Source organism: Brassica napus, chromosome C3, assembly GCF_020379485.1.
Source record: "Brassica napus cultivar Da-Ae chromosome C3, Da-Ae, whole genome shotgun sequence".
In the NCBI taxonomy this organism is placed as follows: Eukaryota; Viridiplantae; Streptophyta; class Magnoliopsida; order Brassicales; family Brassicaceae; genus Brassica; species Brassica napus.
Window position 1 is genome coordinate 7,961,876 of NC_063446.1, and position 24,915 is coordinate 7,986,790.

The following is a 24,915-nucleotide window of genomic DNA, read 5'->3' on the forward strand; positions in this document are numbered from 1 at the left end:
CTAGAGTAGTACTACCGTTAGTCTGACAAGTACGAGTGCCTTCTATACAGGTTAAGTTCAAATATTTTCTACTTTTCCTTTTTATAGGTATACAAAATATTAAACAATTTTTTTGTTAATCCTACAGATTCAACTTTTTCTATATCTTTTGTAGCATATTTTAAAAACAAGTCGAGCTTTTAGACTGCATCCATTCGGTTTATTCAAATACACAAAACCCTAGTCACAACAACTAAATATAATCAAAATACAGCATCTAAGAGTTTTATTGAGGGTTTCCAGCATAAATTTTTTAAACATGATAAAATATTAAATGTTATAAATTACTATGTTAAATATGTTAAAACTGTAAAGAAATTTATACCAAAATATTTAGTAATATCTCATTTGAGATATTTTAGTGTGAGATTCTTATGAATTTGAAATATCCATTATAATTATATATATATACAAGCTGAGAATTTCATGTGGATGAAAACTCTCCATTAATTAGAAAAAGTGCTATGGCATCTCAAGAACCTTAATCCCAGATTGTTTGAAGGAAAGTATGAAACCACTGTCCTATGGCTTTTTATTATTATTTTAGTTGAATCATCTTATGAGTTTACTCAAGCACCAAATTATAGTTTTTTTATAGTCGTAGTTTTCACTGATCCCGTTTAAATTGCGTAAGAAGAAGAGATAATCACATCGGAAGCAGCCTCTTCTGCTCTTCATTAAAGTGATTAAGTGAACGTAGAACCAAAGCTGGTTCGCTGTCCGAATCTTCTTCCCATCGATCGTGTAGCAGTACCATCACATGCCTTAATTTTATTGGATTCACAAATCAAAGCTATGGTGTTATATCATATACATATGTTTATACCTATTCTAAGGAGTTTTTGGTTAGAGAATATTTTTTTTTTTTTTTGAAACACACTTATATTAAATACCTTAACCGAAGTTAGGTGCAGCCATAATTGCAAGTTCAACATTCAGACTCTGTTTTGCTAAATTGTCGGCAACTGTATTTCTCTCACGTGAGATCCAGTTGAAAGAAATAACATCAAAAGATGAAGCCAGAGACCTTAAGTCTGCTAAAATACCATATAAACCAGCGAAGGAAGATCCAGATTTGAGAGCTTTAACAAGGATTGCTGAGTCAGACTCACACTTGATCTTCGGCAGTCCCAACTCTTTACACTTCAATATTGCCTCCCGGAGGGCGAGGCCTTCAGCAGCTAGCGGTGATGCCACATTTCGAGCAGGAATAGAATAAGAGGAGGTTCTATCATTTATCGCAATTGTCCATCCTAGCCCTGCACTCTGTTGTGTTTCACTCCATGCTGCATCTGACTTGACAAGGCAGACTCCGGGCGTGGACGCAGACTGACTGTAGATCGCCGGCTTTGAAGTCTGGGTGGTACATCCTTGACTGTGACCCCACTCTCGAGCTGATGCAATGGCTTTAAAAATCACTTCCTCCACTTTGATGATCCTGTTGTTGAATACGAGTTGGTTTCTTGCTACCCACAGTTGCCATGCGATCCATGGAGCCAAACAGCCCTACACCACTCCCGTGGGAGGTAAAGATTTCCTCGAGCAGAGACTTGTCCATAGGTTTTTTAGCTCCAAATCTAAAGATCCACTGATCTCAATAGCAGGGAACACAGGGGCAGAGTTCCATACCTGTTGAGCAAACCCACATTGAAGGAACAGATGATCTATAGATTCAGGTAAATTACACCTTTTACATTTTCCATCTACTTGTATATGTCTAGCCAGCAGAGCCTCTCCCACTGGAAGAGCTTCATGGAACGTTTTCCACAAAAAGAGTTTTATCTTCGGCATGGTCTGAAGTTTCCAGACATTCTTTCGCCAATCAAAGTTCTGGTTAAGCGTTGTATCACGTGGCAGGAGAGCTGCTGCATACCCCGTCTTTGTAGTGAAGTTTCCAGATTCAGTGTTCAACCAGATTAGCTTGTCTGGGGCTCCCGTGAAACTCGGTTTTATTGCTAGGATCCTCTGTTCATCAAATGGGAGTACTTTCCTAATTTTCTCCACGTCCCATTCTATTTTTCCTGGTAAAAATAGGTCTGAGACAGTCAGGTTTAGCAGGTTCTCAGGTGCAGGTCCCATAGGTCTGATTTGTTGTTTGCAGTCTAGCCATGCCTTTTCCCAGATGTTGATACTCTATCCGTTGCCTACTTCCCACCCCGCGTTACTGAGGATGATGTCTCGACCCACCAATAACCCTCTCCAACCATGTGAAATGGCGCTTTTTGCTGAGCAAGTTAAGAAACTTTCTGTAGGACAATACTTTCCCATAAGTGTTCTTCCTAATAGACCGTCCGGGTTGTTGATGATACGCCAGCTGAGCTTTGCTAGGTAAGCTTCATTGAAGCTCTGAATATCTCTGAACTCGAGCCCACCTTGATCTTTTGGGCGAATCATTTTAGACCAAGCCACCCATGACATCTTCTTGTTGCCCTCACGATCGTCCCACCAAAAACGTGTCAAAGCGGTCTGTATTCTCTGGCATAGGGAGTCTGGTAGTTGGAAACAAGTCATCGCATGGGAAGGAACAGGGGAGAGTACACTCTTGAGCATCGTCATTTTCCCTGCCGGAGAGAGGAATCGATTTGACCAGCTTCTTGCCTTCTGCTTAATCCTATCAACAATGGAGGAGAAAAGATCTCGTTTCTTCCTACCAAATAATTCCGGTAAGCCGAGGTACTTCCCGGTTCCCCCTTCATTCTGAATCAGTAAGACTGCCTTTGTTGTCTCCTTCAACGCCGTAGGGGTCTTGTGGGAAAAAGTTATGGACGATTTAGCGACGTTTATGGATTGGCCAGAAGCTGTTTCATATCGGTTCAGAATGCGTCTGAGAGTTTCGCTGTTTTTCTTATCTGCTCTAAGGAAAAACATTGTGTCATCGGCGAAGAGGAGGTGATTTAGTCGGGGACACCCCCGAGCTACCCGAACCCCTTTAAGAGATCCTTCCTCTTGTGCTTTGTTACATAGACCCGAGAGGACCTCACTACACATAATGAATATGTATGGTGAGAGAGGATCTCCTTGACGGATACCTCTACTCGGTGTGACTCTTCCTCTAGGCGAGCCGTTAATGAGGAAGGAGTATGTAACTGTGGAGACACATTGCATGATCCAGTTGGTGACTTTTTGGTGAAAACCCAGTCGGAGCAAGACTAACCGAATGAATTCCCATTCCAATCTATCATATGCTTTGCTCATATCGGTTTTGACGGCCATGGAGCATCGCTTTTGGGCATCTGATGTTTTGAGATAATGGAGGACTTCATGGGTGATGAGGACGTTATCTGAGATTGCTCTTCCCGGCACGAACGCAGATTGTGTTTCCGAGATAATTTCCGACAGGAGGGGCTGGATCCTCTTTGTCAAGACCTTCGAAATGATCTTGTAATACACATTGCATAAGGCGATAGGCCGAAACTCCGCTACTGTTTTTGGGCAGTCTGTCTTCGGGATGAGGCAGACATGTGTATCATTTATTCGGTCGGGGAGCTTGTCGGAAATGAAGAACTCCTGAATCTCCTTAACAATCTCGCCTCCAATGTTTTCCCAGTTTGTGTGATAGAAACCCGCTGAAAAACCATCGGGCCCCGGGGCTTTATCCGCATGTATTGAGAACAGAGCCTCCTTAATCTCGATCGCAGTGGGGATTTGGGTCAGTCGCTCGTTTGTTTCCCCTGAAATCATAGGCGATAACGCATAGTTGACCGTCTCTTCTCGGTTTCCCTCCACTGATTCAAATAGTTTCTGGAAATAGCTCACAACGACCTGCCCGATTTTCTCTTCTTTGAAAACTGGTGTGCCTTCCGAATCTTCTAGAACTGTGATGGCATTTCTCCTCTTACGGTTCTTGGAGACTGCATGGAAATAGCCAGAGTTTTTATCACCGAGGCTCAGCCAGAGGACTCGACTTCTCTGTCGCCAATACTCTTCTTCTGATTCATAGGCCGCGTTTAACTCATTTGTCACTGTGTTGATCAGTTCCCGATCATTTGCCGGATCTGTAAGGGCCTTTTCCAGTTCAGCCTTCTTTTCCTCGATACGAGCTCTGCTATTAAGAAATCGTTGTTTGCTCCATTCTATAAGCGCTGTTCTGACAATGGCAATTCTGCCATGGACCGATTTGTCTACCGCAGTCTTCCAAGCTCTGTTTATTAACTCCTTTGCTTCTGGATTGTCCTTCAGTCTTCTATCATATCGGAACATGCCTCGTTTCTTCTTTTTATTAGGTTCAAGGACAGAGATTAAGGGGCGGTGATCTGATCCTTCGTAGGCCAGATATTGGGAGCATGCGGTCGGGTACAACTCTGCCCAGTCACTGTTGGCTGCGGCTCTATCCAGTCGACATCTTACGAGGTAGTCTTCTCTCTTTCCACGCCATGAAAGGAAATCTCCGGTATGTGGTAGATCAAACAGATCACCGTCCGAGTAGAAGGTTCGGAGATCAGTGAATGAAGCTTCAGTTCGCTCTGGGCCCCCCTCCTTTTCAGTATTATTGATTAGGTCGTTGAAATCGCCAGTCACAAACCATGGAGATTCACGGGAGTAGTTTAGAGAGATCAGTTGATCCCAAAGTTCTCTTCGCTTTGGTTTATTAGTATCTCCATACACAAATGAGGCATAAAAGACTTTTCCTTCATAGGTAATACAAGTGTCAATACAATTAGGCGATGCACTCAGTATTTGGAGATTAATTTCTTGCTTCCATAAGAGAATTAGGCCTCCTGCCCCATGCCCTACTGGTGAAACCAGGTATCTATTGTCGTACTTCAGTTGCTCCGTTTTCTTGATGACGAAGCTATCGGGATTTTTGGTTTCCATTAGAAACATAATGTCCGGAGAGAATTCGCGTTTCATCTCCTTTAGACGTCGAACTGTCCGGGGATTCCCTAATCCCTGACAGTTCCAGCTCGTAATTTTTAAGGACCGGGAGTGGAGTGGATTCGAAAATCCATCCTCTTCCTGGCAGCAGCTGGGATCATGTTGCATATAGGGCGGTTTTCTGAACTTATAGATGAGCCATGTTCTCCGCCATGAGACGGTCCAGCCTTTGTTCTCGCAGTTGTAGCATTCTCAGCTCTTTTAGTTGTCTTCTTGCGAACTGGAGAAGGCTTGGCGTGAGGAACTCTCCTCCTTTTTGGTACTGGAGCCATTGGTGGGATTTGTTTCTTTTGGTTCTTCCCTGCTCCCGGTGGGCGTCCTGGTTTTCGTTTCACAATATTGGGGGCATTAACTGGTACATTCTCAGTTGGAGAGTGAGAAGGTCCCAGTCTCATCGTTACTGGAATGCGCTCGTTTATCAATGGGTCCTGAAGAAAGTCTTCTTCGTCTTGGAGAATCAAAAGGGGCTCGGTTGGAGGTCCAAGGCGGAGTGAGGCCGGGATCCTATCTTGAGGTGAAGAGCCTGAACCTTCTATTCCTTTACCAGATTTGGAGCTTTGTAGTTGTCCCTTACTTCCAAGTCTTTGGGAAGCTGGGATTCGCTCAGGAGAGAGGGTGGTTTGTTCCCTTTGCATCAAGTCGATAGTTGGAGCTAAGGAGGCTCTGACCATTTGGATAGCCGTCTCTTCCATCTCGCCATGTTCCTCAGCTTGTCTCATTCTTTCTTTTCGAGCTTCACTTTCTGTCGGATCAGCAGTTTTGGTATATTGGATCATGACGTTTCGCAGTTCCCCCATTGCTTCTTGGAAAGCTTCTTGTGGGATTGGGGTTTGGAGATACAGAGGAGGATTCCCCCCTACAGTATTCTCATGAGTGGATTTTGAAGCAGTAGACGCCGTGATTCGTGTCTCGACAGGTTTCTTGGGGATTTCGCGGTAGTAGCTTCTACCCGGAGGACTTGGAAGGTTTCGGTGTTTTGCATGATCTCGGGGAGGGCGGGCCGATCGCTCAAAGTCCTGTCTGGAGTACTCTCTAGCATGGTGGGATCGCCGCTGGTTGCTGCGTTCATTCCAGCTTATGGTTTGAGACTTGTATGGCCTACGGTATGAGTTGTCTTTTGGTTCCCTATAAGCTCTTCTGTCACGAATGTTATCCTTTGGTGAGGCAGAGAATTCGAAGACTTCATTGGTGGGCGCTTGACCATTTAGGCCTATGTTTTTCTTAGTTGAGGTAACAGTCCTATGCCTCGTGGATGCTTCTTCATGAACTGAGCTACCACTCATTCTAGTAGGCTCCTCTATCTGTTGTGCTTTTTGAGCTTTTGCCTCTGCTCTGGCCACAAGGCATTCTTTGAGCTCATGGTCTAGTCTAAGACATTTGGTGCAATGCTTATCCAGTCGTTCATAGATCAATGTAGTGACCACTTCGTCTCCATTTGGGTATTCTACCACCGATGATGTTATCAGCGGGAGGAGGCCGTTAATGTGCACACGCATTCTTGCTGACAGAGCTGAAATGACAGAGCTGAAATGTCAGCTTTTTCATAGATTCCAATATCCTCTCCAATGCATTGGATTGTAGCTTCAGTCCAGAGATGTACCGGGAGGCCTTGGACCTTGATCCAGAATGGTATTAGAGACGGGAATGAGGGGGAGACTGTAGGTTCCCAACGCTGGAGAATGATCATCCATCTTGCGTAATGGTACGGTCGTTGCTCTAAGACTGATAAAAGATCCGCCTCGAGTTCGAACTGGAACTGGAAGAGCCCATTGCCTAGGTCTGAGCCTACTGGTTTGAATTCCGTTTTCCAGTGTTCAGTGAAGAAAGGTATCACCGACCATACCTTTTGTACTGATTTATTTGTTACCCGGCCGATGAGAGTTAGTGAGTGTTTGCGGATTAGATCTGCGTTGTCTGGGATTGGCGTTTTGACTCGAGCTGTACGGAGGGGCTGATGGGGTTCCATATCGATGCCCTTTCCTTTTTCTGCCGATGATAATCTTCTGTGAGCCATCTTCGGTTACAGAGGACACAAATCTTCAGTTGGTAACTTGTTCTAGAAGGTACTATCAAAGAGTCTGATAAACCGTTTAAAGGATTCCCTTTAAATTATGAAGCTTGCTCTGTTTTGTATGGGAAGACGAGAGAGTGTAAATCTTGGTGAACTTTAAAACGCTGGAGTTCGAAACTAGCGAATGATAGGAACCAGGAGACCCCGGTGTATCCTCAGGCCACCACTGAAAGATTTGTTATCAACACTTTCTCTCCAAACTCTGTTGTTTGGGATTAGAGAGCTTCAGACCAGTCATCTTCGTCGTGGAGGAAGATTCCGGCGACGGCGGCAGTCCCTCCGACCCGGGTCGGGGGAAGAACCCGGCGTGTTAAAGGCAGAAGCAAGATATTGTTTATTGGATAAAGCTCAGGAAGGTAGGAATTTAAACTTCGAAGATCAGTTTGCAGGAGCTTTTTGCCGAAAGAGAGAAAGTTGTCAGGGAAAGGTACCACGCAACAGGTAACGGACCAGTGGTTACAGGTTTTTCTCGACAATAGTGTCTGGGAGCAACCTCTCTCTACTCGGATTGCTGGTTAGAGAATAGTTTGATCACTAAATTTTGTCGCCTTTTGTATTTTTTTTTTTTTTGATCAAATCGCCTTTTGTATTTTAAAATGTAAAAAAAGCGCCGTTGTTAACGAAGAGACTCCTGACGATGACAATGACGATGGGGAAGAGGAAGACAAGGTAAGTTCTATATACATTACCTCTCTCTCATGTATTTGAATGGTTTTATGTGAAAGCAAATGATTTTCCCTTGAAATGTTCAGTATATTATTCACGTATATATGAAGCATTAGATTACAAGATATCAGGGATATTATGCTAGACTTTAAAGAATATACTATACACAATATTCTAACGTATCTAAGAGTAACAAATGGTTGTTATCCTCTTTCATTATGAATATGAATTTAACAGTTGCCAGAAGGGTTTCCTTTCCGTGAAAAAGATTGATGAGAGTATAAAAGTAAATTTGTACATAAGAAAATAAGTTGACCACAAAAATCTACCATTTATAACAAATCTGTTACCTCATTCGATAGACATATTTTTAAAAATATGTTTTCTATTCAAATCGGACAATTAACTCTGCCGTGGAAAAAAATCTGACGTTTCTAAGAAAGTCTAACACCAGTTTAACGGTATATTTTTTTCTATACAGATTTTATAAACAGATTTATTATTCGACAAATATATTTTTTTGAAAATAAATCTGCCCTCGATCAAATATTAAGGGTACTTGGTAATAATATTTTTTTTTTGTTATAACTATGGACAAGGACAATTTTGACTAGAAAAATATTTCAATAATTTTCAAAAAATATGAGTTATTCTAGTAATAACACAATTAATGTGTGTCATTTTAGTAAACTTCCCTTTTCAAAATCATTCAAACATCAAATCTTGCATTTTTCATGTGAGACATGCACTTCAATAATGTTCTTTATAGACCTCACAAGTTTGTCATATATTTGTGAAGATTTTTCCTCATTTGATTGCATATTCGAACTTTGAAATCATTGTGAAGTTTCTCATCGACATGAAAACTTTAGTTTATACAAAGACGAGCAGTTTATTACAGCGTAAAATATATATATTCTTGTTGTTTGTTTCCTCAGATGATGAACATGAACAAGATCCTGAACCAGAATCTCTCTCTCCTCTCTCTCTGTCTCAGCCAAAAGAAATTTATCCATGTTTACAGAAGCTGTAGAGAAAGTTTTTGTAGGCTCCACCTTCCAAGTTGCAACACCAAACTGATCCAAGTCTCTGAAGGATTGTGTATCATCAAATTATACAGACCAAAAATATAAATTATTTAAGAAAGTAAAGAATAATTAACAGAAATCTCCACAGTCTTGAGTACTTGTCAAGAGATTTAAACTGCTAGCAGTTTCTTTTGTATTCTCTTGCTGTTTTGTGTGTGTGTGTGTGTGTGTCCTTGATGTCTAGTATAGGTCGCTCTTGACATTGTTGACTTTTGTTAACAAGTATTTTGTTGCCATTTGAGTGTGGGTGCATACGATATCCCTTACGTTCACTAACCCACCTTTCTTGTATAGGTTAAGAACATATGCGAGGAGGTTGTCGGATTCCAAGTTTCTAACGTCGCGTAATAAGTCTAAAGCCTTTGTGGACATTAACTCGGACGTCATCACTTTCTTCATCTTCATTTGTCTCTCGCCGTACTCATCGAACACCACCCCCTTGTACCTAATGTTTAGCCAAAACTTAATCACTTCACATGTATACAGTTTTATGGAAGACGTAGGTTACCCATTTTTTTTTTGGACATTAAACGGCTATTTTAATTTTCAAACGATGAACATAGGTAATTCATATTATAAGTGGTGGATAAATATCTCTATTATGAAATATAGTTACCCGCAACTTATGTATTCGGCGGAGTAAGAGTCCGGCCTGTCTGCAAACACCGAGTCTTTTTCCTTGACGACTTCACGGGCAATCTCATCAGACGTTATGGCAATGACATGAACACGACCGAAGCGGAAGCAAGCTATATCCGTCTTCATATCGTTCATCACACGAACTATCCACTTGGTAGTTGGTCTGTTCATGAGCATTCCCACTAAGTTTCCGATCATCGGAATTCCAGGCGGGCATGGAGGGAGCTGCTTACCACCACCATCATCCCCAAGAAGAAGTCCTAAGAACCATTTTATGAGAAACAACATACCCAGAGTGATACAAAATGTGATATAAACTGAGGTGAAAAAATTATATTCCATCACGTTTCTCCCAATTCTCAGTAAGAATTTTGGGCTAGTTTATTATTATTTTTTTGGTTATGCATTCTCTAAACATAGATTGTAAATATATATTGATCTAGGTGTTTTCCTTCATTAAATACAGCAACAATTTTTCAAAATTTAAATTTAATATTTCAGATTTTATTATTTCCTTACCAATATTTTCATAAAATTTTTGATTTAATTAAACTTAAAAATCAAGATAAAATAAACAATTTTATTTATTTAAAGTTCATATTTAAAAATATATATGTAAATATATTTTAAATTATAATATATATATATATATTTTTTTTTTTATTTATATCTTTTGGTTAAAATATATTAAATCATTGTATAAAATTAAGAATAATTTTTTTGATAAGATTGTATAATAATCAAAAAGTAAAACTAAATAGTATTTATAAGATTTTTAGATATCAAAAAGAAACTAATGGTATTAAGATAAAATTTATATTTTTAAAAAATACATAAAATACATAAAATTTTGAAGAAGTTGTTAGTAAAAATGTATTATTATAAAAAGTAGAATTAAATAATATTTTAAAATTTATGATATTTGGAAAATTTTGAAATTTGTTATATTTCCATTATTGTATTATTTAATGATATATTTGAATATATTTACTTTGATAAAGATATGAGTTATTATCATACTAGTTATGTACCCGTGCGTTGCACGGGTTTTATTTGAGGTTATCACTAACACATAAAAAGAATGAAAATATTATTTCACATTAGATCTTGGATTTTCCAATATTTATCGATAACTTATTTTAGTAAAAATATTATTTTTTCTTATATCAATTTTGTTTAGTATTTCTATTTCAATAGTCATGGTGTTTTTCTATTAAAAATTATTAAAAAGTAAATTTAGTTAATTATAAGAAAAATAAGATTACTTTTACGTTTTTATTTTATTTAGACTTTTAAAAAAGAAATTAATTATTTTATTTCTTTTAGATTTTTATACAATTATTTTATTTTTAATAGAAAAATTTTGTTTAATTATTTATATATTTTGTCTTATACATACAAACACATATTTATCATATTCACACATACTCATGTACGATAATAACATCAAAATTAAAAGTTATGCTAGCATCATAAGATGTAATAAGGATAATAAAAAGTTGAGTTGTATCAAAAAATTAAAAGAAAATACTCAGGTAATACTTTTCATATAAATACTATTGTTTTCTGTAAAAATTATATGTGAAACTTTAAACCTAAATATAGATGTGAAATAATTATAGTTATGTTTGTCTTAAAAATTAAAAGAAAACACTCAGGTAATACTTTTCAAATTTCTTATTATTCCTAATTTTTTTTACCATTTATAAGGTATAGTTTTTTTTTTCATTCTTTTTATTTTAGAGGAATATAGAACAAATTTGTTCCTCACTAAAATTGATAAGGAATACTCTTCTTTTTTATTCCTCTAATTTTATTCCTCTGCATTTTTTCTCTACTCATTCCTAATGTTCCTATAATGGTCACTAGAAAGATATAAAATCTTGTAGATAATTAATCTTAAGGGGTAGGAAATCATGTAGATATAATCTTAAGAGGTATGAAATCATGTAGATACTATTTTAAGAGGTATGAAATGTTGTAGATAATCTTGAGAGGTATGAAATCATGTAGATAATATTAAGAGATATGAAGTCTTGCAGATAAAGGGGTAGAAATATGTAGAAACTCAAGGAATTGTATACACAGCTTAAGGGGTAAGGGGTAAGCATATTCATGTGTTAGATCGGTTTGATCTCAGCCGTCCATCAAGGAAAGTTGGAATGTGTATATAAAGGGGTGATACCTCATTGTAAATTATCAAACAAAATTTTCTTCTTAATTTTGGCTCTCTTGAAGAGTTTAATTTTTTTGTGTTTTGCTTGTTTCAATAAGTGAAGAAAAATGGGACAAAAGCTCCACGCTCTTATGTTCCCATGGTTCGCTTTTGGTCACTTTACTCCATACTTGCATCTAGCCAACAAGTTAGCTGAGAAAGGTCACAGGGTTACTTTCTTGCTGCCTGCGAAAGCTAAAAAACAATTAGAACCTCTTAACCTGTTCCCAGACAGCATCGTCTTACATCCTATTACCATTCCTCATGTTGATGGTCTTCCTGCTGGCGCCGAGACCCCCTCGGACATCCCCATCACGTTGTGGAAGTTCTTGATCGTAGCCATAGATCGTACACGCGATCAAGTCGAAGTCGCGGTTCGTGCTTCGAGACCGGACCTGATCTTGTTCGATTATGCTTACTGGGTTCCAGAAGTGGCAAAGGAACATGGAGTAAAGAGTATGATGTACAACGTGATATCAGCAACATGTATAGCTCATGACCTTGTCCCTGGTGGTGGATTCGGAGTTCCTCCACCTGGTTATCCTTCATCTAAGTTGTTGTTCCGCGCACATGATGCTCACGCCATGTCGTCATTCTCTGTTTACTACAAGAGGTTTTACGATCGGTTTACCACAAGTCTTACGAATTGTGATTTCATTTCGGTTAGGACGTGTGAAGAAATTGAAGGTAAGTTTTGCGACTATATAGGGAGTCAGTACAAGAAGAATGTTCTCTTGACCGGTCCAATGCTTCCTGAGCTAGACAGAAGCCAACCGCTTGAAGACAAATGGAATCATTGGCTGAGCGGGTTTGGACCAGGATCTGTAGTGTATTGTGCACTTGGCAGCCAAATCACTCTGGAGAAAGACCAATTCCAAGAGCTATGTTTAGGAATGGAGCTCACTGGTTTGCCGTTTTTTGTAGCGGTAACGCCACCAAAAGGTGCAAAGACTATTCAAGAAGCGTTACCAGAAGGATTCGAAGAGAGGGTAAGAGGTCGTGGAGTAGTTTGGGGAGAATGGGTGCAGCAACCGTTGATATTGGCTCATCCATCAGTAGGCTGCTTTGTGAGCCATTGTGGATTCGGTTCGATGTGGGAGTCTCTAATGAGTGATTGCCAGATAGTCTTGATTCCATATTTGGCTGATCAAGTTCTCAACACGAGATTGTTGACTGATGAACTCGAGGTTGCGGTTGAAGTGCAAAGAGAAGAAACAGGATGGTTCTCCAAGGAGAATTTGAGTGTTGCGGTCAACTCTGTGATGGACAAAGATAGTGAGATTGGGAGTCAGGTGAGGAAGAACCACTCCAAGTTGAAAGAGCTTGTGGTTAGTCCTGGATTATTAACCGGTTACACTGATAAATTTGTAGAGACTTTGGAGAACCTACTCAAGGATACAAAACTTCAATGAGTTTCTTTAGCTTGATAAGAAGTACGTAGCAGTTGTTTCAAATAATGCAAATATTCTTAAACCATGCAACGGAGCGGTTGTCTTTGTTCATTTTTGGTTTTTATAAAATTTATTTACTCATTTGTGGTATGCTTTTTCCATTTAAACAAAATTATAAGCCGCAAGTTAAATACATTTATAGCTTTATGATTTTTTTCTTGAGAAAAATTTATAGCGTTATGTTCTTTTTTATAGCGTTATGTTCAAAAAAATATTTATAGCGTTACCATCATGTCAGTGCTTAAAGGTATATTATCTTTAATTATTGATTACATCAAGTGTTTTTTTTCTTAATTCAGAGTTGATCTTATTAAAAAATAGAATTTAAGTTTTTTATTTATTTTGCAGATATAACATACTAAATTTCAGTTATGAATTGATAAAAAAACCAATATGATTCAAAAGGATGAATTGATAGAACCAAACATACAAATTACATAAACACCAGGGCTTGAAAGGCTGCATCAAAGTTGTTTCCATGGCCTTAGCTTCGAACCCCTCGAGAGTGAAATCAGCGATGATGCACGGCTGAACTGACGGCTACCACCACCAAGAGTCACTCTCTGGGCACCAGTTTGGAGACTCACCGGAGATCTAACCGCACGGAAGGGAAGAGTGGCCACTGTAGACGAAGCTCGACAAAATAACGACATTGCCGCCGGAGGATTCTTCTAGGGTTTGTGCCAAGAAATGAGGGCTGCGCTAGAGGAAGATCGAAGGGATTTTGAGACTCAGAGAGGGAGATAAAGAGAGGTATAAGGATTTTATAATGACTGCCCCAACTACTTAATGGGTAGCGATCGATCTAACATTACAATATTCATATTCATGCATCTGATGGTTGTCTTCGTATTTCTTTTTTATTTATCTACTTGTATTCTACGTGACGTGGAAGCGGACAACGCGGAAGAAAGTACCAAAACCTAGAATCGAGCTGATTTGCCAAGGCTTAAGAACCATGTTCTAGCCCAGTTATACTATATCTACCATTGTTTAAGTACTTGTATTGATTGTTTTTTTTTTTTTTTGGTAAAAACTTGTATTGATTGTTATAAAGCATATTCGGTAGCTTTGTACAAATGCACACGTTTTTTTAGAATACTCTGTAAAGATTGTATCCAGCACATGTATACGGATCATTCTAAGCTGACTTTGAGGAAGCTAAAAGGTGTGTGTAGTAAAAAGGAAAGATTTAATACATCAAGAGGGAAGATGCTAAGTTGCGGAAGCAACTCAAACTTGAGTTGTTTCTTTTTTTATCTTTTGCCTCCTTAAGTTGCTTCCACTTCTCAACCGTGTTGATAAGTTCACCAGTTTTGATGAGATATATTGCCTTCTCTCCATCTTCAAGGACCTTGTGACCCACTCGGCTTACCACCTCCTTTTTTTTCTAATACAACATCACGTTTGAGCTTAAGAATTTGTCCAGGCTCTTCATGTGTGTGGTCTTGACGCTAACATCTTTGATGACAATGGTACTGTTGTGGGTAAAGATCTTATTGATTTCTCCAATTTTGCCCTTGTCTCGTCCACATATAACTTTCCAACTTGACGTGCATCTTGTGCAGGATAGGAAGACTGTTTGGTTTGCATTTTTTCCGTTCCCAACGCTTAAGCTGAAATGGAAAAACACAACAGAGTAATGTTGAATATAACATAGCTCTTCAAGCTTGTTTCTTAGAATGGTTAATGAATGGTTTGAGCATATATAATTAGCTTTACCCCATCATGAAGATAGTCTAGACTGGGTGCCACGTCTTAAGCAAGGTATACTCCTCTCAAATCCAGCTCAACGGTTCATGTGTTTTTCACCTGTGTATCAAGAAATCATATTGTAGTGTGTTTCAAATTTGTATAGGAAACGATAATACCAAGTTAACTCATTTCATACTCTTTTTTCCTTAAATCCTTTATAAAGAAAGAGACGAGTAATTACAGATGACAGTGAGTTGCATTAGGAGTTGATCCAAAGGGAAAATTCAAGCAAAGGTGTCTTGGAGGTTGGGGGTAATCTCTACAAGCAACCTGTTCAAGAGATTCCATCAAATTTTCAAAACTAAAACTAGAAAAAAAAGTATTGATATAGAATTAAACCTAAACTTCAAAACTGAAACCTGGCCCGTCTCGTGGATAATATCCAGATCTTTTGGTAGGAGTCACTTCTTTTAATCGTCTCCATCTACAAGAAGAATCAAAAGTGTCGCAGTCAAGAATGTTTGATTATTTTTAAAGAATGCTTTTTTTTTGTCATCTAGTAGATTAATACTAACTTGACCAAAGTTTTACACCAAGCCAGCAAATATATGTAATCTTTCTGGAGCCATAAGCCGGACAGGTGATATGCACCCTCCGGAGACAGATTAGTACAGCCACTAAAACATAAACTAGACACAAAAAAAAAGACAAAGTTGATTTGGAACATAGGGAGATAGACAATACTCTTCACAAGAGGAGAAGATGGATGGAGCTGGAAGCAGAGATGAGTGTGAAAATGATGCAAGCCTAATTATTTGAGTTCGAAGATGACCTCCTAGAACAGTTTCACAGGTGAACCCCGTTCAAACCATACCTAAAATTGCTTCATCAACAAGAAGCCCACAAGAGAGACGATCTTCAACCCGAGCAGCCAAAGAAGACGACGGTTGGCAATTAACTACTCAAAGACTGCACACAATTGAGTTAAGACTCCACAGCCTGTTAAGAAATCCGGAGAAACCCGTTGGTTTCAAACCAAGGAACTGCACAACTTCCCCACTTCGTAATATAATACAATTAATATGTGTATCTACTGCTTGGCAGTAACACAAACCCGGTCCATCTTCTGCTTCAGCTGCTGCCACCCTGTGGTAGAATCTTTATAAATACATAATGATTCACAAAAGAAAAGTATTTATTTAATGGAGTAGTTCACAAAGGAAAGTATATTTATTTAATAGAATAAAGAAAAGAAAAGGGACCTTTTGGAGAGATTCCTTAGTGTTATTTCTGTGTTATTCCAACACATCACTTGTTTATCAGTTTCTTTATTTCTCAAGGTTTATTCTATGAAGCTTAGAAAAGTCATAATGTCAGCAATTTATATCGTTAGAACTTGGAACTGCTTGGATTTGGAATATTGTTTTTCAAACAATTAAGTATTGATAAAATTTTGGAGAAGTATAATTTATTAAGTTAGTTAATTCTGTTTTTTGGCAGAAAACTTATAATTTGATTTTTTTATGAAGCTTTTATGGTGTGATTTGTGAGGAAAGAACACAACGCGTAGACGTTTATACATTTGAGGGGACCCATCCTGTTATCTCCACTTGGATGTTGCGATTGGGTGTGTCTGTTAGTGTTAGACACGTGGCGTTTCAGGATCCTCTTGTCGGATAGGAAGACTTTGACTTTCAACAAGAAACCGTTTTTATTTTTGAGTTAACTGGCCCCCGTACTAGGCCCGAGCATAATATCCGTAACCCAAAATCAGAACCGAAAAACCCGATACATATCCGGTCTGAAATATAAAAAATATCCGAATGGGTCTTGTAAGGCGGTACAAAATATATCCGAACCCGAAGTGTTATTAACCGAACCCGAACGGATAACCCGAAAAACCGAAAAATCTGAAAAAATATCCGAAGAAACCGATCCAAATGTCCAAAATAATATCTATATATATATATAAAGATGTTGGTGACCCTCCTATGATGCCACGTGGAAAGTCGTGCATCCTAGAAGCGACACATGTCCCCTTTCACAAAAACGATGCGTTTCATTTATTTTTGTTTGTGTTCCGTCTGGGTTTTCGTTTTTTCTGTTGTCATTATTTTAGTTTATAAAGTCCAGTCCACTAAGAATTAACTCCAAATGTATATTCGAGACTTATACATATTGGACTACTTTGTTAAATTGGGCCAAATTCTAATCTTAACAAAATAATATAGTAGAAAATATAAAACAATTTTAAATTATTAAAATATTACAGACAAAAATAAACAGAAATTATAATAAATCTAAATATAGAATACTTATGTCGGTAGAAGAAGATACGACAATAATGGCGATGGTGGAAGAAATGACAACGGTGGTGGCCGGAACAAATGACAGTGCTCAGTTGCAAATATGGTAAATGTAAACAGCGTCGGTGGTGATGTGTAAATGGTTCTCCACGTTCTACTCCAAGAAGTCAGATCTGAAACATGCAAATGAAAAGGAAAATAAGTCAAGGATAGAAAAAAGGCGAAGACAAGAAAATGAGTGTGTTGGGAAGAAAAGAAGTCAAAGATCCCAGAAGTTAATGCAACTATTGGATTTAAAAGCAAAGGATGTATGATCAATGAAAGAAAAGAAACAATATATTAAAAGAAATTAAAGTAAACATCAAAGCATAAAGAAAAATCTGAATTTTTTCAAAAAAAAAGATCTGAAGAAGTTAAGAAAAGATCTGAAGAAATTGAAAAGAAAAAATTGCAGGAGTCGAAAAGAAAGCGAAGAAGAAAATAAAAACAAATTAAGGAAGAAGAACGATTTGATGAATAAATATATCTTTTCCTATTCTTTTTTGGTAACTCGAATAAATCTATCATACAATAAAACCACTTTATAACAAATATTTTATAAAACTAATAATATTTTATAAGAAAATATTAAATCGAGTATTTTATGAAACGAACTACGTGTCATCTTTCATAGGTTTTATATGTCGAGGGATTGGTGAACAAATATCGTCTCAGTGAATATTTTCTAAGTGGCCCAAAAAAAGTCTCTAACTAACACACACAAATAGTAATCTTTGCTAAGAGAATAATATTAACTTTTAAAATGAATTAGTAATATAACACATATTATATCTTATAACCGTTATAAATTTTTATATAGCAGTAAAACATAAGATCTATAAATTTATAAATCTTTTCATTATGATTTTATCACATCTAAATAATGAAATGTAATAATATAATCTATACTAATACCAAATATTTTGTAAACCAATTCATTTTCTTTTAGTTTGTAGGAAACTCACTATTCGCCAAGGTATGTGGCATACCGAAATCTAACGAGTTATTAAAAACACAAAAGGAATAAAAAGTACTTTAACAAAAAAAAAAGTAAGCAGGAAGAAATTTGTTGTGCTATTTAATATATACGTATAATACAAAGTTTGCATGTATACTATATGTTTATATAACAAAAATATATTATAGATTAAATGGTTTGTTTAAAGTTTAGCACAATGGGATTGGTTAGTTTTGAATCAATATGTTTAAAAGAAAATCTATACGAGAAACTAAAAGTCTCAATTCATTCAAAAACAAAAGAAAAGACGTAATGGAGTAACAAAGTAGTCAATGTAGTCTAACTTTCATTATACATATAATAAACTAAACATTTTAAATGTAATTTACGAATTAATTTATTTTTAACAGTTTTTTATTTGGTTACCCAAGGCTTTTGCTTCGGGTACCAGTTTTATAGGATATATGAGCAGCATGACACTGATTAGTGAGTTATATTTTTAACTGAGATTTCAAGATTCATCATCTTTAGTGTTTTGTCATCATATGGTGTAGCTTCTAACTCAATGGAATCAGAGCTTAAATACACTTTAGCATTTGATGGGACTTTGGAGAGGAGATAGGTGTTCACCTCATGCACAGTATTATTTGTAGGTGTCAACACAACTCTCTCTTTTAAGTACTACTTGCTTTGATAGTTCTGGAGGAAGTTAGGATATGCAGCATCTGCTAATGCTTTATGCGGAGTTTCAGAGTTAGATATCAGTTATAAATTCACTAAATATCATTCTGATTTCGTTTACAGAAACTAACCACACCATTGCTTTGCACTGCTGACTTAGAACACTCATTACTCACAGTGACAGCAACCAGCGTATATACAGGGCCGCAGAGACACATAGGGTTAGTATCAATTTGGATACGTTCTTCTGCTATCTCTGGTCCGATTTAAAAAAAAAATACATTGACTAAATCACTTTCATCGCAGAAACAACAACCAATCTGATGTCCAACCCTTCTGAGCTTTATACGAAGACATCGTTTTCAGAAATACAAATACTAATAGTTTGAGACCCTTTACTCTGTTATTTAATAATTGGTTTCAAATATAGAGTCTCTAATATGTATTTAGTGTGTTAATTAGATGTTAATATTTATGTTTAACTAATATTTCATCTTTTTTTATAATTTCTAACAATTTTCTCTCAAATTATTTAGATAAATTAAATAATGGAAAAATTCAAATAATTTATAAAAAAACGAAAAATACATATAATCTTTTGGACTAAAAGATGACAAATTATGAAACTATAACAATTTAAATCAAATTATATTACATATTGGCGATCTATCGGTTCAATCGATTTAGTTTCGGGTTTTCGTGATTTTTTAAATATGGATATTTTTAAAAACCTAAATTGAATTATCGAACCACCAGATTAATCGGTTTGACCGTGGGTTCGGATCAAATTTAAAAACACTGATTTAAATGCAAAAATATTTTAAATACAAAATTCTTAAAAATTAATAAAATATTTATTAAGATGTAGAATTTGTCATCCTAAAATATTCAGCGCTTGCAAAACGCGGATCAAAATCTAGCTTACATTATTTTTAAATTATCATCCCGCCCGTAGGGGGGCCGGCCCTAGTACAATATATTTATATGAAACATGAATATATACTTCAAATATTCAATTTCATATTTATTTTGATATGTTATCTAACAATAAGTATTTAAAATTTAAATAACTACTTTAAATGCTTAATTATATATAAATAAATAAATAGTTCTAATGTTTTACTTTTAAATTTTAGATTTTATTTCGGGTATGTCCGAACCGATCCGATACAACCCGAATCCGAATGATATATGATTACTTTATGGGTTCTATGATGTGATACAAAACCGATCTGAACCCGATGTGTTATATCCGAACCGGACCCGTACTTGCAAATTTACTAGAATGAGACCTATGAGGTGTTATAAAAGAGAACCAAAATCCGAAAACCCCGATCCGAACGCCAACGGGTACCCGAACGCCCATGCCTACCTCATACGCATGAACTGATGTTAATATTTTCTTTCCAAATTTAACCCTGCTGCCAGCCCAACTTGGATAGAATTGTGTCAGTGTTGACAGCATAAGTTCTAGGTTCTAAATCTCTCTTCATATCGTAGATTCTATCTCTTTCCCTTTTATTTTTTTTTCTCTTCTCTTGTTCATTTTCTAGCTTTTTTATTTTCTATTTTTCTCTCTTTTCTCTTATCTTATTCATTTTTAAACTGGTTTGTGAGAGAAAGATTCGAAGAAGACAAGTGATTGTTTCACCCATAAGAAAAAATCTTATGATTATCGGGTGAAAACTAATCAATTTTTTTAATATTTTTTTTAATTTGTTTGTTTGGTTGCTTTGAATGAGTCTATACAAGATTCATTTTTTCCTTTGGGTTTCTAGTTTTTTTTTTGCTTGACATGAGTGTTAATGTCTATGAAAATTCCAAATATGTTTGTGATTTAGTAGTCTCGATTCTAGGTATTAAGCCAAAGAAAGAAAAAAAATATTTTGTTGTTATGATTTTCATGAAGGATAAATTTGGAGTTCACCATTCCAAACAATTAAGAGTTACCTCTTGCACGAATTTATCCAGACGGCAAAAAGATGAGGTAGGTAAAGTGTGTAAAAATATTTATTATTAATTGATACATAATTTATTACCTGGTAAATATTTTGATAAAAAAAATTCAATTTATACATTTGTTTCACATATGGCTTATTTGGTGATAAATTAGGTGATACATGATTTTGACTTGATACATTTTTCTCGATAAATGGTTTTTTACATGATAAATGATTTGAAACATAGTTTGTGAGTTAATATGTTAATTGATAAATAGTTTATTATCCGCTAAATGATTTGTTACATGATAAATGATTTGATACATATTTTGTGAATTAATATGTTAATTGATAAATAGTTTATTGTCTGCTAAATGATTTATTACATGGTACATGTGTTCTTAGTTGATAGAGAGTTTGGTATTAAAGAATAGATAAATTGTTGTACGATATTATAAAAGACATGTTGTTAATTGATACATTGTTTATAAAACTCATTAATGATTTCATAAATTGTTTGTCAGCTATAATGATAAAATGGTTTGGCTTGATACATTTTTCTCAAAAAATGATTTGTTATATGATAAATGATTTGATACATGGTTTGTGAGTTAATATGTTAATTGATAAATATTTTGTTATCTGCTAAATGATTTGTTACCTGACACATAGATTGTTAGCTGATAGAGACTTTCATATCAAAGTGTTGATAAATTGTTGTATGATGTTACAAAATACTCGTTGTTAATTGTTTATAAAACTCATTAATGAATTAATACAAAATAACTTTTCTAAAATAAAAGTTTCTGAGAAATATTTACTCAAATATATTTTTCTATTGTCCATCTTTTCGTCTCAAGAACTGGAGTAAAAGAGTGGAGTAGAAGTAATACAACTAGCAACTTACATCCTGACACGTCTTTTTGCTCTCTGCAGCAACATAGTACCGACAGAGTACATACATAGAGGTTTCATCATGACGCGAGGGTAAACGTCACACATGTGTAAGTTACTAATATAGATTCATTTATGTATAGTTAGCTAATCCTCTCTTTATTTTTTTTAAAAGAGACTATAACTTTTTTTTGTCAACTTATTACTGGGCCACAACGGGCCAGCCCAGTTGGCCCATCAGCCTCACCTGCAGGAGGTGCGGGTCGAACCCGAGATGCCTGGGAGATTAACGTGGTACGCAGACCACCTGTCCTAGAAGCTCCCGGCAAAAAAAGAGACTATAACTCATCAAGTAAATTAGTGCCAACTATATTTTCATACATTTAAAGTTCGATGACATAAAAAAATATACAGACATGAATATTATCATATATATATATACATATATATATATATATATATATATATATTATTAAGTAATAAAAGGGGAATATAAGCCTCAGATAGGCTGTCCACGTATGATAGGAAAATCAACCAATCAGAGAGCCCGAAGTTGTCATGTCATCTCATTTATTTTTTCTGTAATAAAAGGTGAATATAAGCCTCAGATAGGCTGTCCACGTATGATAGGAAAATCAACCAATCAGAGAGTCCAAAATTGCCACGTCATCTCATTTATTTTTTCGTAAAAAATAGAAAAACAATGCGAAGGAAATGATCGAACCCGGGTTAGTATGACATAAACATAGGACAGTTACCACTAAGCCATTGAAACTTTCTTGGACACATATACAAGAATCACTAAGTATGTAATCACAAACTCTTATGTACAGTTACAATAATATGAATTCAACTTTCAAGACTCCGATACTTTGTTTTGTAAAAAAAAAATAAGTAAGTGACTAAGCTAATATATTCTTTGAAAGTGTGAGAACTTTGACAAATATGAAAAAACATAGATTTTTGTTTTCGTGACAAAGTTAAGAATTTTGTAAAAGTAAGTTTAACATATAAATTTTCGTGACAAATATGAAAAAGCATAGATTTTTATACAATTTTGACAAAACAACTCAAAACATAGTTCTCTAATGTCTTAATAAAATATTATTTTAGGATGCAATAATTAAATATATCAATTCAATAAATTTTGTAATTTATAGACAAAACAATAACACAACAAATTTTGAAACATTTGTTTAACCTATCGATTTCATTTCATGAGAATCCAACTAAAAAACAATTAGATTTACAAATATTTAATTACTATTTTATTCAATTTTGATTAATTTCAAATTGTAATAATGTATCTTTTTGAAATGTTCTTTCTTTATTACACTAGCATTATATAAAGATTCTATATACACAAATAAATATAATATAACAACATAAGCTTGCTTTCCCCGATTCATATGAAAACTTTTTAAGTTATCCACCAAACCAAATTAATTAAATCAATCAAATTATTTAAGAAATGTATTTTCATTAAAAACAAAATAATAAATAAGTAAAACTGATTTGTTAGTAATTTTTATGACATATATATATCAATTATGTGAAAGAAATAGAAGCTTAATATGGAAAAAAAATCTTAAATAAAAAAAACTCTAAAAATTAACAAAAAAAAACTAATAAAAATTAAACTATGATATCACTTGAAAGCTTCTTAGACAATATTAATAAAATATTTAAGCGATAATTAGACAAATTTGATTTCTTTTTCCAGCCAAAAGTTTATTATTAATTAGCATCAGTTATTTTAAGATGTTTAAGAAAGGATAGACAAAAAAATAGGATGGACATAAATGATATATGAACTATGAATAGTACTTTGTAAAGCTGACTTAGATAACACATCTGCACATCCATTTCCAGTCCTTTTTGATGACTAAATTCAATTTCTCCAGAGCAGTTATTCCACAAAGAGATCGTATGAGATATTGTTTTGATATTCAGATTTGTTTCTTGACTGTTAAGAAGATTGATAACTGTAAAAATGTCTCCTTCGAATATGATATGTCTATAACCGAGTCCCCAACATGAGACAAGTTTGTTTAAAAAGTAAATAATTTTATTTTTCTTATATTATATAATAAATATATATTATTTACTGATAATAAAAATATAGTTATTCTTCTATCACAAATATCTATGCAAATATGTGAATCAAGTACAACAATCAAACAACATAATGATTTCCACAAAGAAAATTTAAAAAAATATTTATATTATGTAGTCTTATTTTATATTATTTAAATAATGTAATACAATATTATATATTATTTTTTTAGAATTGAGAAATACATATAATATCTTATCCGCGGGGTAATCTATAGTTATAATAAAACTTTGGAATTTCAGTTAGTACTACTATTCAATTATCTATTAATCTACGGTGAAAAAAAAGTCAGAAAACTATAAATGCAAAGAAGAATAGGGCATCACCCACGTCAGCGCATATTCATACAATCTACTCATGATAGTATTTTATACGGACCATGTACTCATGATAATATACGAATAACTAGTATGAATTTTTGACTGTAAAGTTTTATCCAGAATGCTTATTGATATATAGGGATAAAGATGAACACCTTTTGAGCTACTGTATAGACTCTACTGTAGTTACAATTTATTTTCTTCCTTCCGAAACATTTTTTATTGGAAAAGAATATCTATGTTGTACACTGAACAGCAACGATCGAATAGGACGACAATGTAATAATAATTATCGCAGGAAACTACTATTTGTATTAACATGTGATCATTGAATTTAGGAATTCTAGGAAAATAAAGGGACTATTAACATGAAAATAACTTGTTTGAGCAATTGTTCACCTGAACCTAGTTGGGTAACCAAAACCGATTTTGGGCTAAGACAACAGACCCATGAAATGGAAGTGTTATCATTGTGTGTAGATTTAAAATGTTTGTTTTTAATTTTTAGTATCCAATCATAATTTTGAACAAAAAACTAATCTCTCGAACAGATTTAAATGTTATAACAAAAAGAGAGTTGACTCCATTAAAAATTAAACAAATTATAAGCCGTAAGTTAAATACATTTATAGCGTTATTTTTCAAAAACAAAAACATTCGTAGTGTTACCACCATGTCGGTGATGGACGAATATCCGCGAGTTAGGGAGAGAGATTCTGGTTAGTCTGGATTATTGATGATAAGTTTGTAAAATGTAGAACATGTTACACATCTTGATCCATGATTAGACTCGATGTAATCAATAATTAAGATAAGATACTTTTTTCTGGTTAGTCTGGATTATTGATGATAAGTTTGTAAAATGTAGAACATGTTACATACTATTTTTTTTTTCTGGTAAAATTGATGGAATGGAAGAATG

The 24,915-nt window shown here is 35.2% G+C and overlaps 2 protein-coding genes across 2 annotated transcripts; one reads left to right on the top strand and one right to left on the bottom strand.

The window, feature by feature from the left end:
* Positions 1-8,919: 8,919 nt before the first annotated feature.
* On the bottom strand, positions 8,920-9,666 carry LOC125582906 (dihomomethionine N-hydroxylase-like). The gene is made up of 2 exons (XM_048749356.1): positions 9,356-9,666; positions 8,920-9,184 (listed from the first exon to the last, which is right to left on the bottom strand). Exons 1-2 carry the CDS (start codon positions 9,664-9,666, stop codon positions 8,920-8,922), a joined length of 576 nt encoding a protein of 191 aa, XP_048605313.1.
* An 845-nt stretch (positions 9,667-10,511) lies between these two features.
* Positions 10,512-17,249, top strand: LOC106386561 (UDP-glycosyltransferase 79B10-like). The gene has a single exon (XM_048752348.1). It carries the CDS (start codon positions 11,662-11,664, stop codon positions 13,003-13,005), a length of 1,344 nt encoding a protein of 447 aa, XP_048608305.1. The 5' UTR covers positions 10,512-11,661; the 3' UTR covers positions 13,006-17,249.
* The last annotated feature ends 7,666 nt before the right edge of the window (positions 17,250-24,915 follow it).

Excerpts from the sequence above, each read along its gene's own strand:
- LOC106386561 (XM_048752348.1), top strand. The coding sequence starts at position 11,662 with ATGGGACAAAAGCTCCACGCTCTTATGTTCCCATGGTTCGCTTTTGGT.
- LOC125582906 (XM_048749356.1), bottom strand. The coding sequence starts at position 9,666 with ATGTTGTTTCTCATAAAATGGTTCTTAGGACTTCTTCTTGGGGATGAT. Across the intron at positions 9,185-9,355 it reads GCCGAATACATAAGTTGCGG|GTACAAGGGGGTGGTGTTCG; the intron begins GTAACTATATTT and ends GCTAAACATTAG.